The sequence below is a fragment of the Leucopleurus acutus genome, assembly GCF_964270905.1.
Source record: "Leucopleurus acutus genome assembly, chromosome: 13".
NCBI lineage: Eukaryota > Metazoa > Chordata > Mammalia > Artiodactyla > Delphinidae > Leucopleurus > Leucopleurus acutus.
Genome location: NC_139155.1, coordinates 84,082,114 through 84,099,443, shown reverse-complemented (window position 1 = coordinate 84,099,443; position 17,330 = coordinate 84,082,114). Strand labels below are relative to the sequence as shown.

At 45.7% G+C, this 17,330-nt stretch overlaps 1 protein-coding gene across 1 annotated transcript in view; it reads right to left on the bottom strand.

Annotated features, from left to right (window-relative positions):
• DNAH10 (dynein axonemal heavy chain 10) overlaps window positions 1–17,330 on the bottom strand; it is a 146,999-nt gene that overhangs the window by 128,323 nt on the left and 1,346 nt on the right. The window contains exons 2-6 of the mRNA XM_082853790.1: window positions 14,818–14,889; window positions 11,006–11,106; window positions 9,779–9,887; window positions 5,192–5,307; window positions 1,434–1,650 (exon numbers count right to left, since the gene is read on the bottom strand). Coding sequence (XP_082709916.1) covers window positions 1,434–1,650; window positions 5,192–5,307; window positions 9,779–9,887; window positions 11,006–11,106; window positions 14,818–14,889 — 615 coding nt within the window. The remainder of the gene's footprint in view (window positions 1–1,433; window positions 1,651–5,191; window positions 5,308–9,778; window positions 9,888–11,005; window positions 11,107–14,817; window positions 14,890–17,330) is intronic.

The window sequence follows — 17,330 nt, the reverse complement described above, 5'->3', positions numbered from 1 at the left end:
CATTAGAATGTAACTAAAACACTTTAGATAATTAGATCACTGCTCCAGTGTTAAGCTCGATCAAAATGATTTAGCTATTTAAGATGAGTTTACAACCTAAGTGATGTCAATTTAAAAATTGAACAAACAGGGACTTCCGTGGTGGTCCAGTGGGTAAGAATCCACCCTCCGATGCAGGTTTGATCCCTGGTCAGGGAACTAAGATCCCACATGCCATGGGGCAACTAAGCCCACGCGCCGCAACTACTGAGCCTGCGCCCTATACAGCCCGTGCGCCACAACTAGAGAGCCCACATGCTGCAACTACTGAGCCTGCATGCTCTGGAGCCTGCGTACCACAACTAGAGAGCCCACACGCCACAACGAAAGATCCCGTGTGCCGCAATGGAGATCCTGCGTGTTGCAACTAAGACCCAATGCAGCCAAATAAAATAAAATTAAATTAAATTAAAAATTGAACAAACAACCAGAGCTCAACAGATATTCGAGAAAGCCTCCAACATGAAACAGACAGTCCAAGAATAAATCAGAAACAATGACTCCAGAGGAAACTGAGAGAATGTAAAGAACAGACAAAAAAAAATGTTTTAATCCCAACTATTAGTCTCAGAGATTTGAGACAACATGGCATCCAGCAAACTAGAACAGAAGTTTGGAATGTATGGAAAAGGTACAATCACAGAATAAGAGGTCTTAAAAATTAAAAAGACGATAGCTGATGTGAAAAGTCTAATCAAAATTTGTGAAGGTAATAGCTGAGGAACTCTTCAGGAAAGTAGAATACACAGACAAAGAGATGGAAAATGCAAGTGAAAAGATAGGAAACAGAATCAACAGCACATATCCAACAGGAATATTAACAAGAGAAAACAAAGACAAATAGTGGAGGAAATTATCAAGAGAATTTTTCATACTGAAAAGCTAGGTCTTCAGACTGAAAATACAGAATGCTGAGCAAACTGAATCTCATAGAGTACTTAGCAAAATGAATGGAAAAAGAACCACCAAAGGTCCATCATTCTCCCTGCCCAAAATGCCCTTGCTCCCCAACTCCACCTACTCCAATGCCTTGCTCATCCTTTCAGATGAGGTCAAATGCTGCCTCCTTCAGGAAGTCCTCTTTGATTCCCCCACCACTTCTCCAATATGGTCTCACTCTTCCAAGCCCTAAAGACCCTAATATCTCTCTCAAGCTCCTTATTCTGCCATAGTTCTTTGGGCACCGGATTATAAGATCCTTGAGGACAAGGATTCGTCATTCTTCATTCCTCTTTGTGTTTCTTACAATGTCCAGCTTGGTGTCTTTCATATCACGAGCAGGTAAACAAGAACGATCATAAATTAAAACAATAAAAAAAACCTCCTGAACTCTAAAATTCTTCTTAAAGTAAACGTATCCTGCTTAACTAAGGAGGAGAAAAATAAAGCCTTACCTTCAAGTTGCTGCATCGTTCTTTGAATATTACTTGCAAATTTCTGGATGTTCATTAAAAATTCATCCCGTATTAATTGAATGCTGTGATATTCTACTGCTTCCCCGGGCATGCTAGGTAGGTCTATGTCGTACTCAGAGGAGTCCAAGACTTCTCCAGATGTGAATCCCAGGCTCGCATCCTTGTGCTGACTGAAGGACAAGGCTGGCAAGAAAACCTGAAAAGCCGAGTTTACGAATCAAATCATTTGTACCATTTTTTTAGATTCCACGTATAAGCGATATCATGTGGTATTTGTCTTTCTCTGTCTGACTTATTTCACTCAGTATGACAATTCCTCGATCCATCCATGTTGCTGCAAATGGCATTATTTCGTTCTTTTTTATGGTTGAGTACAAATGAACTTATTTACAAAACAGAAATAGAGTCACCGATGTAGAAAACAAACTTACGGTTACCAGGGGAGAAAGCAGAGGGAGGAGGGATAAATTGGGAGATTGGGATTGACATATACACACTACTCTATATAAAATAGATAACTAATAAGGACCTACTGTATAGCACAGGGAGAACTCTTCTCAATACTCTGTAATGACCTATATGAGAAAAGAATCTAAAGGAGTAGATACATGTATATGTATAACCGAGTCACTGTGCTGTACAGCAGACTAACGCAACACTGTAAATCAACTATACTGTAATAAAAATTTTTTTAAAAAGAAGCAAATCACACGTCATATTCAACAATTCATGCACTTAAGTTGCCTCTGGCTTTGAATACGCGATAATAGAAAGTAACAATACAGTGACAAAGTGAACTACTCCAGCCCGGAGCACAGACCTAAAGAAAGAGAAATTATATTTGACTGAGAATGGCCCAAGGGTAAAGAGTTTGAACCAAGCCTGAGGTGACTACCCAGAAGATAATACTGTATTTCTTTAGCTGCCGCCAGCCACAGGGCAGCTGAGTTAGAAACTATGGCACAGGGAAGCGAGAACTGTGTGTTAACCCATCAGCTAAGCTCCAAGTTTGTGTGAAGGTGAAAATAAAGGAGATACTTAGCACGCGGTCTTTGGGAAATTCAGTTGACAGAAGCATGAATTTATGAAATCACTTGACTACAATTACATAACTTACCCTCACATAGAAAGTGATGTACAAATGCCCACAGGTTGGTTGGCTTCTTTGTTTGTTTGGTGGGTTGGTTGATTGGGTTGGGTTTTGATTTTTAGTTTTGCCCGTTTTTCTTAAAATTTGACACGTCTTTTAAGACTCTTTTAATCTACATGTACTTCCAATTTATTGAAGAACCCAGAATGTTTTGAGTCTCCCAGCTTGGATTTTGCTGACTGCACACTCATGGTAGAACTCAACAAGCTCCTCTTGTCTTTTCCTGCAAATTGGCAGCTGGGTCCAGAGACTGGCTCAGAATCCCTTTGCCAAGACTATTGGTGTTTCTTCTATCAGGAGACAAATAATGTTTGGTTTTTCTCTCTTTTGGGGGGGTTGTTTTTCTGGTTTGGGGGGGTTTTTTGGCCACCCAATGAGGCATGCAGGATCTTAGTTCCCCAACCAGGGATCGTACCTGTGCCCCCTGCAGTGGAAGTGCAGAGTCCTAACCACTGGACTGCCAAGGAAGTCCTCTCTCTTCCTTTTTTTCTTTTTTTTGATTTTAGCATCCATTGATGTTCAATACCTAGATCCTTCAACACAGTGAGAGCTGCACTACTGAAAGAGTCTCATTCTAAACTTTCTTTTTTAAATAGCTGAAATGCTTTTATAAAGAGATACTTCTCTTATCTACTATTTGATTATCCGGTTCATATAGAGAAGGCAGAATAAATGGTTAGAGCCTTCCCTTTATTTGCCCAATTTTCAAAATTAATAAATTGGCCCCCTTTCATCCTGCCCCCTAGTTTCCCTCTCATCTCATTCTCCTCCTTCTCTATCCTCTCCCTTGGTTGTTTCATCCAGTCCCTTGGCTTGACACCATGTCAGTGGCTCCCGTTTTGTAAGGGATCTCTCTGGTTGGCATGCGGAGAGTACAGTGTAGGGGCAAAAGCAGAAGCTGGGGAATCTATCAGGAGCCAACTGCAACAGTCCCAGCAAAAGACAACCTTGAGGCCTTCCTGGCCACCCTATCCAGAATTTCAAAAGCCCTGCTTTTAGCACCTGCCAACATTTCCTAAGCCCCTTCCCAGCTTCATCTTTCTCCTGAACTCCTGTCACTATCTAACACACTGTATATTTTCTCATTGATCTTGTTTAACGTAAATCTTCCTGACTAGGATGTAAGGTCTGTGAGGCACAGACCTTGACTGTGTTGATTACTGCTATAGAATACAGTAAATGCTCAATAAATATTTCTGGAAGAACCCCTTGAGCTCTCCCCTGAGCTCCAGACTTATACGTCCTGCTGCACACCTCAACTTGGATGTCTAGGAGGCATCTCAAGCTTAACATGTGCAAAATAGAGTTCTGGGGTTTTCCTCCAGATCCCTCCACCCCCCCATCTCAGTAATGACCCCCAAATCTCCCTGCTTGTTCAAACACAAATCCTAGGAATCATTCTGGATGCTCTTTTCCTAAACCTCCATATCCAAGTCATCAGCAAGTCCTGTTGGCTCCATGCCCAACATATTTTTTTTTTCTTCTTTTGCTGTATGCGGGCCTCTCACTGCTGTGGCTTCTCCCGTTGTGGAGCACAGGCTCCGGACGCGCAGGCTCAGCGGCCATGGCTCACGGGCCCAGCCGCTCCACGGCATGTGGGATCTTCCCGGACCAGGGCACGAACCCGGGTCCCCTGCATCGGCAGGCGGACTCTCAACCATTGCGCCACCAGGGAAGCCCCCCAACATATTCTTGATGCTGTCTGCTTTCCGCTCCCTCCCCTGATTGAACTCCAGAGCCTAAACAACCATCATCCACCACTTGGACGTTTCCACGGCCTGCTATTAGGTCTACTGGTCCCATACGCTCTTGCCACTGCATATGTTGTTCACACAACAGCCAGAAGAAAAATGCAAACCAGATCATTTTATTGCCGTGCTTCAAACCTACCTTCCTCTCCAAACTTCCCTCACTACTCTCCAGCTGCACTGGTCATCCTTCTGTGTCTGGAGCAAGCTAAGTCTGCTCCTGCCTCAGGACCTTTGCATGTGCTGTTTTCTCTGCCCAGGATGCTCTTCCTGCAGATCCTCACGTTTGATGCCTTCACCTCATTCCCCCCTCAATTCAATGCCACTTCCTCAGAGGGGTCTTTCCTGACCACCTCAGTCCCACCCTATTACATATCCCTAATAACTTATCATTAGTGAACAAGGCTGCTTATGGGCTATTTTATTGGTTGTCTATAAAGAAAGCTCCGATGTCACCTCCCCAGCAAGGTCGTCCCTTACCACCACCCCCTGCACACACACACACACACACACACACACACACACACACACACACGCACACACGCATGCACACACGCATGAACAGGTCATTTCTATCACATTACTAGGGTTTATTTTCCTAATGCCACCTGTCACTACCTGATATTTTCCAGTTTATGTGTTGGTGTTTGGTGTCCTTCCCCCAGTATAACCTCCCATAGCACAGGGCTGTCATCTGTCCTGCTCACTGCTCCACTGTCCTCAGGGCCCATGACAGCACCTGGAATCTAAGAGCTGCTGACCACCTCTTTGTGGAATCAATGAATTAGATGGCTTTACTCTTAAACAGTGCTGAGATTCTTTTTTCCGTCCGTACTTACCTGACATATAATATCCTTCAGGAGACCAAGCACATGTGAATTTATAATTCCATACTCCAGTGTTTGGGGCATAATTTCCATAGCTTCCTTCATGTCTGTCGCCTCAGAGATGGTCTCTAAACAGGAACAGATTTGGGGAATGAAATGAGGAGGGAAGTGGACACAAATAACATTTCCAAGTGTACAGGAACCAGCTCCTCCTTCACAAGTAACTACAAAGGAATGTTCCAGGCACAGGTCAGGATACGCGCTCATTGAGAAACAAATACACGCTGAGGGTGGCGCTGTGGTTCAGAGGTTCACAAAAGCAACACCCAGGAGCCACACACACGAGCTGATCTAGTTGGAGCGTCTACAGCTGAACAAGGATAGAAACGCTTTGGATTTTCTAGAAACGTTTCTTGGGCCCCTTGCTTGCTCTGTCTCCCCACTCCCGGCCACGCCTCCCCAATTCATCACCAAAGTACCTTTCAAGTCATGGGCTTTTGGGGTATTTTTGTTGTTTTCTTCTTTATTTTTTGGCCACACCGCACAGCTTGCAGGACCTTAGCTCCCCGACCAGGGGTCAAACCCGGGCCCGGCAGCGAGAGCACAGAGTCCTAACCACTGGACCACCAGGGAATTCCCAAGTCGTGTGGTTTTAAAAGACAAGTTTGGGAACAGTCTACCTCTCGGCCAGGTTTTCTTTGATGTGCACTCCCTCCCTCCCCGTCTCCCCACCGGCCCCCTGATCAAAAAATCAGTCAGCACCAGTCAGCTCGGTAGACACTTTAAAGGTCCCTTGGACCCTTCTCTCAATCTAACTGGGAAACACAGCAAACATATCAACTGCAATTATTTCACAAGCTTCAGTCTACATGCCTTTCCCAGCATCTGTGTAGACGCGCACTCTTCTTTGCCTAATAGGTTTCTATCAGATGCTTCTTTACTGAAATAAATTTACTTAAAGGGAAACTGTAAAAACTAAGTATGAAAAAAGAAAGAAAGCTTGACATCAGTGAAAGATAACTGTAAAAAAAATATGATGAGAGTAAACAGTAATAAAATCGGGGTAAATGCCGTTCCCGCCCTGCCCAAAGCTGATTGTTGTTGTTACAGTAAGTCCCCTACATACGAACCTTCAGGTGGAGAATTTTCAAAGGTGCAAACGTGCATCTGGTTCCAGCAAGGAACCGGAACCAGTGCCATCAGCGTCAGGCGTGAGTGACATTGCAGCTTGCCCTCCGTCCCCTATTGCTGACGATCCTTCAGCTCTACCATCTCCCACCCCCCTCCCTCCTCCAGTCAGTAACTCTTCCTGCCTGTTCACTCGATGCCAGCCCCTGTGTGCCAGCTGTTGTACTGTACTACTGTACTTTTCAAGGGTACAGATTAAAACTGCTTTCTTTATTTTTTGTGTTTGTTTATGTATTATTTGCGTGAAAAGTATTATAAACCTATTACAGTGCAGTACTATACAGCCAATCGTGTTAGTTGGGTACCTAGGCTAACCTTGTTGGACTTACGAACCAACCGGACTTACGAACGTGCTCTCAGAACGGAACTCATTCGTATGTAGGGGACTTACTGTATTGGGTTGTGATTACTGTTAAAAGGGAAGCATTGGGCTCCCCTGGTGGCGCAGTGGTTAAGAATCCGCCTGCCAATGCAGGAGACACGGATTCGTGGTCCAGGAAGATCCCACATGCCACGGAGCAGCTAAGTCCCTGTGCCACAACTACTGAACCCCATACGCCTAGAGCCCGTGCTCCGCAACAAGAGAAGCCACCGCAATGAGAAGCCCGCGCACCGCAACGAAGTGTAGCCCCCGCTCACCACAACTAGAGAAAGCCCACGCACAGCAACGAAGACCCAGTGCAGCCAAAAATAAATAAATAAATAAATTTTAAAAAGGGAGGGCTTCCCTGGTGGTGCAGTGGTTGAGAGTCCGCCTGCTGATGCAGGGGACACAGGTTCGTGCCCCAGTCTGGGAAGATCCCACATGCCGCGGAGCGGCTGGGCCCGTGAGCCATGGCCGCTGAGCCTGTGCGTCCAGAGCCTGTGCTCTGCAATGGGAGAGGCCACAGCAGTGAGAGGCCCATGTACCGCAAAAAAAATTAAAAAATAAAAAAATAATAAAAAAGGGAAACACTGAGCTGAGATTGGCCCCTCCCCAGACAAGAACTGTAACGGGAGTAGCTGTTTAATACTGAGCCTCTATCTGTCATCTTTCCTCTTATTCCCACTCACTTGGGAAGAACGAATTACAGAAGCTCAGAGCTTAGCGGTGAGGTCGTGACCCAAAGGGCCATCAAAGTTCAAAAAAGGAAAAGAAAAGCAACAGAATGTTTGTTCTAGAATTTAGAGTATGCTATGCACAGGTTGGGAGGTAGAGGCAACGGCAGAAGAAATGGGGGAAGCGCAGTCAGAGAGAGCGGAGAGTCAGCCTGGATGGAATACGGCAAGAGGAAGAGCAAAGGGTCAGAAGAGACCAGAGAACAATCACTTGGGCAGTGCAGTGGGAATGCACAGCGGGAACATCCAGCCAAGAAGTTACCCTGAAGGATGAACTTGGCTTCTGAGTGGCACCTCTGTCTAAAATCACAGAGCCGAGGGAAGAGATATGGGAACACATGTATATGTATAACTGATTCACTTTGTTATAAAGCAGAAACTAACACACATTTTAAAGCAATTATACTCCAATAAAGATGTAAAAAAATAAATAAAATAAAATCACACAGCCGGGACTTCCCTGGCGGTCCAGTGGTTAAGACTGGGCTTGCAATGCAGGGGGTGCAGATTCGATCCCTGGTCGGAGAGTTAAGATCCCACCTGCCACGAGGCACAGCCAAAACATTAAAAAAAATGAAATAAATAAAGTCACACGGCAACGTGGAGAAAGCCCACCAAAGCTCGTCTTATAACTCCGGGTGACGTCATTTTGAATCTTCCTCTAATTGTTGTAAATAGAACTAAGATGACATCAATACAGTCAATTCTCATTATTTGCAGTACTTATGTTCTATGAGGTCACCACGAACACAGAATTAGTGGATGCTGAGCCATTGTTCCTACAGGAAATATGGGTCTAGGTTCCTGTGAACCTCTGGTCACAACATTTTCATCAACCATCAATATAAGCAGACCTCGGAGGTACTGTGGTTTCGATTCCAGATCACAGTAAAGCAAATATCGCAATAAAGCGAGTCACACGGATTTTTTGGTTTCCCAGTGCAAAAGTATGTTTACACTATGCTGTAGTCTATTAACTGTGCAATAGCATTATGTCTTAAAAAAACAATGTATATACCTTAATTTAAAAATACTTTATTGCTGGGAATTCCCTGGCGGTCCAGTGGTGAGGGTTCCGCGCTTCCACTGCAGGGGGCACGGGTTTGATCCCTGGTCAGGGAACTACAATGCCACATGCCGTGTGGCACGGCCAAAAATGAAAGAAAAGAAAAACTTTATTGCTAAAAAATGCTAACCATCGTCTGAGCCTTCAGTGCATCCTAGGAGTAACTTCAAAGATCACTGATCACAGATCACCATCACGAATATAATAAATAATGAAAAAGTTTGAAATATTGAGAGAATCACCAAAATGTGACGCAGAGACATAAAGTGAGCAAATACCGTTGGAAAAATGGCCCTGATGGACTTGCTCCACACAGGGTTGCCACCAACCTTCAGTTTGTAAAAAAAAAAAAAAAAATGCAGTATCTGCGAAGCGCAATAAAATGAGGTCTGCCTGTATATAACCTTCCTTATGTGTGTTTCCGTTTAAAGACAACTTATTTAACATTACTGTTGATTCACTAACATTGAACTCATGGCCAACAGCACCATCACTTACGTCTGAACGAAGCTTACGTTAACACACGAGTTTTCTCTGCCAGGCACATCACAGCCTTCCTGTTCTCTGAGCACTAGCCAGCGCTTCAGCACCTTCCTTGGGGACATTTTTTCCCCCCCTTGGGGACACTTTAAACAGCGAAATCACCCAAAACCCCCACAAAAATTAGAAAACTGTGGTACTAAACAGAGCACGATAAAGACACTTGTTTATAGCATTCAATGAAATAAGAAGGCAGTGCATGGCCTTGCCTGACCTCGGCTGGGTCCATGAGTGTTGGGTGACTCAAATTTTCCCCACTCTGTATGTGTCCTTAAATGACCATGAAAGCATCGAAATACTGATTGGGAGTTATAAAAATTTTGAGTGAGTCGGTGAATTTGCAAATATGGAATCCGTGAACAATGAGGATTGACAGTACTGATAAAAAAGCTATCTTATCGGGCTTCCCTGGTGGTGCAGTGGTTGAGAGTCTGCCTGCCGACGCAGGGGCCACAGGTTTGTGTCCCTGTCTGGGAGGATCCCGCATGCCGCAGAGCGGCTGGGCCCGTGAGCCATGGCCGCTGAGCCTGCGCGTCCGGAGCCTGTGCTCCGCAACGGGAGAGGCCACAGCAGTGAGAGGCCCGCGTACCGCAAAAAAAAAAAAAATCTATCTTCTCAAGGACATGTAAAAATTAAAGAGTCTCAGACATATACACACGCACATGCACGCACACCCACACTCACACACGCTCGTGCTGGAAAGATACCTTTTGTATTTCTGAGAAAATATACCACATTCTGGTTCAGAAACTCCTCAGGAACAGGAGTACAAAGCACATGGAGATATGTCTTTTCCACGGTTTGCTTAACAGTTTTCTGAAACACGGGGAACAAAAAAGTCATGAGGAGATACAACCGTGCATCCAAATCCCCTAATATGCACGCACACCTGAGCTCTCCACTCCACGCACTGCTGAGCTCATTTCCCAGCAGACCACACACAGGAGCTGAAATTCACCCAGGTGCTGAACTCTAAGCCTGACTCTTTCACCAACCGGCCACTGCAGCTACACTTGAATAAAGTGACCTGGGAAATGTCCAGATCGAGCTTTTCTGGGCCACAAATTGCAACAAACCTGTTCTGAATTCGGGTATTTTGTGGGGAGGCATATTCACAGAGCAGCTGAACCTAATTGCATTTAGCACGGCTCAGGCCAAATGTCTACATCCTAACGTTATGCTCCCTCCCTGGGATCTGTGCAGTAAATGGTTAACTCAGCAGGCCTGGGCTGTCCAAACCCTGCACATTCCAACGGTTCTCAAGACTAGCCCGGAACCAGCTCCTGGGTGACAACCTCTAAGATTTTGGAACATCCTGGCTGATCTGAGAATCTCTGTATACCTGGGGCCTTGGCTCATGCTGCAGAGTTTATACTAACAACGTGATTTATGCTGAATGCCCGTCTTTGTTTGCCTGGGGCCCTGGGTCACACCGCATCCGTTTGTCCTCTGGGGCGGCCGGGGGGCACTGCAGACTAACTGTGGGCACTTCACACCTACGTGATTGACCCCCATAAAAACCCTGGACACCAAGGCTTGGGTGAGCCCCCCTGATTGGCACAATGTCCTGCGTGTTGTCACACATGGCTCCTGCGAAAATGAATGCTGTCCTTGAAGCCCCACTTGGAAAGGACAGCTTGTGCCTATTTTCTCCTGGACTCTGCCCTGTGTGCCTTGTTCTCTGTTGATACTCATCTGCATCCTTTCACTGAAATAAACTATAACCATGAGTATAAAAGCCTTCCTGGGTCCTGTGAGTCATTGTGGCAAATCATTCAATCCGAGGGTGATCTCGGGGACCCCCAGACACAGGATTCTATCATCTCCACTCCAATGCAATACGCTCCTTGTATGAGCTGTGGCGGTTACCCAGACTCATCCGAGGGCGTGAAATTCCCATTACCCCACCCAAGAGGAGAAAGAGCCGTGCGTACTTTGACATGGGGGTTCTCTACCCTCTCTGGGTCCATTTCTTCATCCTCTAGGCCGGTGGAAGGCTGAGGTACGGAATACGTTCTCAGCTGCAAATTCTTAGCTGCAAAACATGATTCAATGCGTGAGATGAAATACTTGGAAAATGAGGTTTCCTACCGTCAAGACCAGACCTGCATCTTGGACAACAGCATATTTCATTCAGTCGGCGTGTTATCAAAAAGCTGAATGTACATTTTTCACAAACGAATCCTACTGAAGCCTTGACTTACGTTATCATTAGGAGAGTTGTGCTGCAGTTTTGAAGGGTCCTCAGTCGGAAATTTAACATGTGCGTGTGTGCATGTGTGCGTGTGTGTGCGTGTTCCAGCTACAGGGTCCAATGAGTGACTTCTCTGAGATTTTTACTTAAAAGGAGGGGTTTATCCTTAGGATGAGACTTAGAGTTAACATGTTAGCATCTACTCCTTTTTCACTATAAAACTTGAAACGGATGGGGGATGGAAAGAAAAGTAATCTAAATAAAATGAACGTATGTACACCTTGCAAGTCTACGGTTATCGATGTGGACCTGGAAACCTCACAGCCGGCCAGGCACAGCGCTGAGAGCTGCTGACGAAGCCTGCAGAGAAGGGGGAGCTTTCCCCAACTGTGTGGCTCTTCCTTCGGAAGGCACTGGACAAACTCAGTGAGACTCTGGAATCAAATCAACACGTGGGGTCGGAATCCTCTCTGCAACGGGTTTTCTCATCCATAAACTGGGACAATAACATCTACTGGGTCAGACTCAGGAGGACTCGATTATAGGTTGGCTGAGTGTCGGGCACGCTGGCTGGCAGAGGAAACAGTCTGCGGCCGGGAGAAGCGGCATTATTACAGCAAGAGCAACAGCCTGGACTCAAAACTACACTGATGAGTGTACTCAATGCCATCGAGCTGTATGCTTAGAAATGGTTAAAATGGTATTTCACGTTACATGTGTTTTACCACGATAAAAAGAAAAGAGAAAAGAAAAAAATACACTTGGAAGGAACGTTAATTTGCTGTGTCAGAGAAGAGTTTCCTGACCTTTTCCTCAAGCAGCCTCCTCTTTTCCAAGTCTTTCCTGATCACGGATTTATTGGTGCCAAAGCAGGAAGCCATCAGTAAACATGGCTGTGGCCCTCATGACCACCATCTGTCTTATCGAAATCCAAACTAGACAAGTCTCAGTAAGAATGGATGGTCAGGCTTCCCTGGTGGCGCAGTGGTTGAGAGTCCGCCTGCCGATGCAGGGGACGCGGGTTCGTGCCCCGGTCCGGGAAGATCCCACATGCCGCGGAGCGGCTGGGCCCGTGAGCCATGGCCGCTGAGCCTGCGCGTCCGGGACCACAGCAGTGAGAGGCCCACGTACCGCAAAAAAAAAAAAACAACAAAACAATGGATGGTCTGTATTTCTAAACCTGTAGCTCTCCCTCTCCCCTCCCCCAATCTGTACTAGGGAGGGGATTATTTTGTGGTTAAAAATAAATTCTTCTGAAAAAACTAAGATGACTATAGGAAACACTGCACATCGCCCCAATCCTTTTTCCCCTCTGGTTTTCAAATACTCAGGATCTTGGTAAAGTGCCGTGCCTAACCCACAGCTTCTGCTGTTGTAAGTGAAGGTGAGTTACGGGAGAAAGGGGGCTGTTTAGCTCTGCTGGCGACGTGATGGTCTGGAGCAGGGTTTCAATCTCAGCACTTCCGGCACTTGGGGCTGGATCATTCTGTGTTGTAGGGCCAGACCTGAGCATCGTAGGACGTTTGGCAGCATCCCTGGCCTCAACCCATGAGATGCCAGAAGCCCCTGCCCTCCAGTTGTGACAACCAAAAATGTCTCCAGACATCACCAAAGGCCCCTGGGGGCCAAAATCACCCCTGGTTGAGAACGCAGCCCAGGGCCAACGCAGGTAGCCACGGCTGCTTCGTCACTACAGGAAAGTAACTCAAAGCCTGCAGGGGACCGAGTGCCACGGCCCAGTCAGGAGTGTCACAGCAACCTCTCTAATGCAGACATTTCAATTCCTTAGCAGCCAAAGCCTTGACTCGCGCCTCTGATTCGCCCAAAGAAATGGCATCTGTAGCTGGCACAGTGGCAGCCTTCTCCACACAGTCCACACCGTGCGCTCTTGGCTGAGCTGTCAGACACTGCCATACAAGCCTGGGTGTTTTTATGTTATGTGCTGTTCTGCGTGGAAGAGTGCCACCCCCCCGCCCCGATTCGTGTCCACCCAGAACCTCAGAATGTGACCGTATTTGGAAGCGGTGTCTTTGCAGATATAATTAGTTGAGATGAGGTCTGATAAAAGAAACGTTCACATATTGAGATACAGAGAAGTCGTTCTGGCTTCTACATGAGTTCACTTGGATTTGATACTAATTTAAATAGCTTGTATGTGGCCTATCAGACCGACATTGTACATCTGCTTTAATTATTAAAGAAAAGGGCGCACTGACCAGAAGTAAAGAATGTCCACGTTGAAAATAAAGATTATAGAGTTTCAGATGTAGAAAATAAACGTATGGTCACCGGCAGGGTGAGGGAGGGAGGGATAAACTGGGAGACTGGGATTGACACATACACACTACTATACATAAAACAGATAACTCATAAGGACCTGCTGTAGAGAACAGGGAACTCGACTCAATACTCTGTAATGGCCTATAGGGGAAAAGAATCTAAAAAGGAGTGGATATATGTGTTTGTATAACAGATTAACTTTGCTGTACAGCAGAAACTAACATGACACTGTAAATCAATTATACCCCAATAAAAATTTTTTTTAATAAATAAAAAATAAAGATTAAAAGCCTCCCTTCCTGGGACACCAATGCTGGTCCTCCCTTGATAACACGACTCCCTTCCCAGGTGCCAAGGCCTTGCTGTATGTGCTGTGCATGTACGTGCTGGTCTGTTGTTTTGTTTGTTTGGTTGGTTTTTGAAACCTTGAAGAAAGGTTTCCTGACTTGTTTAATGTTCTTTGTTCTGACAAGATATAAAACTGTGCTGAAAACCGTGCTTCTCCAGAGCAGCTTCTCAGAGTAACCTGGGAAGCTGGCCCCCAGGCCGTAGTCCTCAGTTTGGCTCGAATAAAAATCTTTTCTATTCTTATTATTGATTGTTTATTATTTTCGTCAACAGGTCATAGTGGAGAGGGTGGTCCCTGAATCCAATGACTGGTGCTGTTATGAGAGAAAAGAGGTGATTCAGACACACACACACACACACACACACACTATATAAAAACACATACACATATATACACACACATGTATACACACATATATACACATGTATACACACATTCACACACAAATACACACGTACACATGCGTGCATGCATACACATACATGCATACACATATGCGCGCACGTGCGCGCACACACACACACACACACACACACACACACAGGGCAGACAGCCTTGTGACGACAGAGGCATAGATTGGAGGGATGTGTCTACAAGCCAAGGAACATCAAGGAAGCCTACAGCCACCAGAAACCGGGAAAGGCCAGGAAGGACCCGGCCCCAGGGCCTGCCCACACCTTGATTTTGCACTTGTAGCCTTGGGCACTGCCTCCTTCAAGGCAGTGCTGTTGTTCTAAGCCACCCAGCCTGTGGTCCTTGGTTATGGCAGCCCCGGGTAGTTCATAATGAACCTATGCACACCCAGCACTTTCTCCTTTTACTTCTTACCAAGTCGCAGCTTCACAAAAGTAAAAAGCAGAAACTGATTCTCGTCTGGGCACGCGGACCCCTCCCCGCGGTGCCGCTCACCCCCAATTCCAGACCTGATGCTCTATCCGCCGACTGGGTCTCTTCTTCCTCTTCTTCCTCCTCAGACGGGCCAGGAACCTCGCCGTCTTTATAGCCACATAAAGCAAAAGAAACAAAAAAAAACATAATTGTTCCACTGCTCTCCTTGGCACTGAGGGTTGGTCCATGGCCCCGGGAGAGTCGTGCCTATTACAGTCGGCTGGAGGAGGTCATCGAGAAGACAGGACCGCTGCCCGACCTGCGAGCTGACCCCGGGCAATCGGAGGCCCCTTGCCCCTGCCCTGTCCTGGGGATGTCCACCCTGCCCACCATGCCCACCGTGGAAGCCATTTCAAGAATGCACCTGGAGAGATCAGGTGTGGCTGAGACTGCCAGACAGTGTGGGTGCCTGAACCCCGGGAAGGCCTCTCTATAAACTCTTAGATGCCGGCGCGAGGGCAGTGATCTCGGCCAGCCACGCCCAAGACCGCCACCTACTAATCCGGAGTGGCTGGCTGCCTCTTTCTCTGGTCTCTCCTTGCCCTCCGTGTACGGGGATGGTTTGCGAACCAACACACAGTCCCACAGAAACATCCCAGTTACTGGAAACAGCCTTAAGGGTCATGAAAGAAAGATCTGTGCAAATTCTCCATGAGATGAAGGACACAGGATGATCACATAGTTACAAGCACCCCAAAGAAATATAAATGACCATCATGCATAAAAAAAGAGGCTCAACTCCACTAATTATGACACAAATGTACATGAGAACGAGGAAGTGCATCCACCTTTCATCTATGAGGTTGGCAAAATTTTTAACGATAATACCCAATGTTGGCAAGGATGTTGGCAAACGGACACCTCATCACCATTGCCAGGTGTGGAGTGGGAGGGCCATTCTAGAGAGCAGTTTGGCAGGACCCATCCAAACTGTAAATGCACACACCCGCCAAGCCCACAGTTCCACTTTTAGAAATCTCTCCCACAAAATACCGCAAGAGTACAAAGGTAGACGCACATTGTGACGTGTGTAAAATAAAATACTGTGGAAAGATAAATGTCCATTCATTAGGGAATGGATAAATAAAATATGGTACATCTATAAAGTTACATAGATCTATAGGTACTGACATGAAAAATTCTGCAAGATATCTTTGAGGGAGGACCAGTCACAACATACTACATAAAGAGTGATCTTATTTATGATTTCAGGAACTCTATATATATATCTACATATTATCATTATATACATACCATTATCTGGAAAGATATAAATGATGATAGATAGATAGATAGACAGATAGATCTGAGAAGAGCTCTGGCAGGATATACACCAAACTATCACTAGTGGTTACCTATAGGAATGGGAACAGGGCTGAGGGAAGAGTGAAGGATTATTTTTTCACTTTTTATTTTCTGTGTTCCTAAATTCTATGTTATGTGAATTTTTAAGAGAACATCTTTCAGTAATACTTACTGGAAGTATTAATTACTTAATACCGTGTAACTTTTAAATTACTGTGTAATTTTGCAATTTCTAAAAATTACTGTGTAAAAATGTAAGCAAGTTATCAAGTGATATGGACAGGATGGTTCCATTTTGTTATTTCAAGAAACAACACATGCTTAGCTATTAGAACAGCATCTTGGACTAGCTGCTGCTGGTCTAGACACCTCTCTTTCCTCAAGACCACCCTGCCAGAATCTGTCTCCATTCAAATAATTTTTAACTAGGAGCAGAGAGAAGTCTTGACCAGGGGAGAGGCAGAAATAGAGAGAAAAGAGGGATGAAGGGACATGCATTGACCCCACTCCAGGTCCTTTGGACAAACCAGAGACCCCATAAAGGATCCAATAAAACTGACCAAGGGTCTTTGTCAGTCTGCAGGCTTAATAAGCAGAGGGTGAGTGACAACTTGAAACCCAGAGCTGGGGAGGAGGTCCCGTCTCCCCACCTCTGTCCAGAACCCAACCCCCAACACTCAACACCATTCTAGTGCCCCCAGGAGCAGTAGCTTTGAGTTTCTGGGGACGGCATCCTCAGCAGGGAATACATTGCCATTCTCAAGATGTGATGACAGTGAGAAGACCCAGAAAAGGAGGGGAAGAACGTTGGGGTGGGCTGAGGGGTGGGTTAGAGACAGACCAGAAACAGACATAGTGCTCGGGGGATTTCCGAGGACGCTTTGGAGGAATTAAGCAAGGGGACCCTCGGAAGCGAGACTAAAATCTCCTTTCACATAGAACAGGGGCATCCTGCCAGGAGACACTGGGCTGAACATGTGGTAGTATACACAGCACAGAAAACAGCCACGAACTATTAACAGAAGCCCTCAGAGGTCACAAGAAGTCCAAGTTGCATTCATTTCTTAGGGTCTTGGTGTATATATATATATATATATATATGTTCAAGTATACAAAATCAGGGTTACTGAAATATGGTACATGTAAAAGTCAATCCTGTTAGTGTATCAGAATTTCACTTGATCATGAGAGTCTAAATTCAAGGTCCTATTATAATGTAACATCCAGGTCCAAAGGTCTTCCG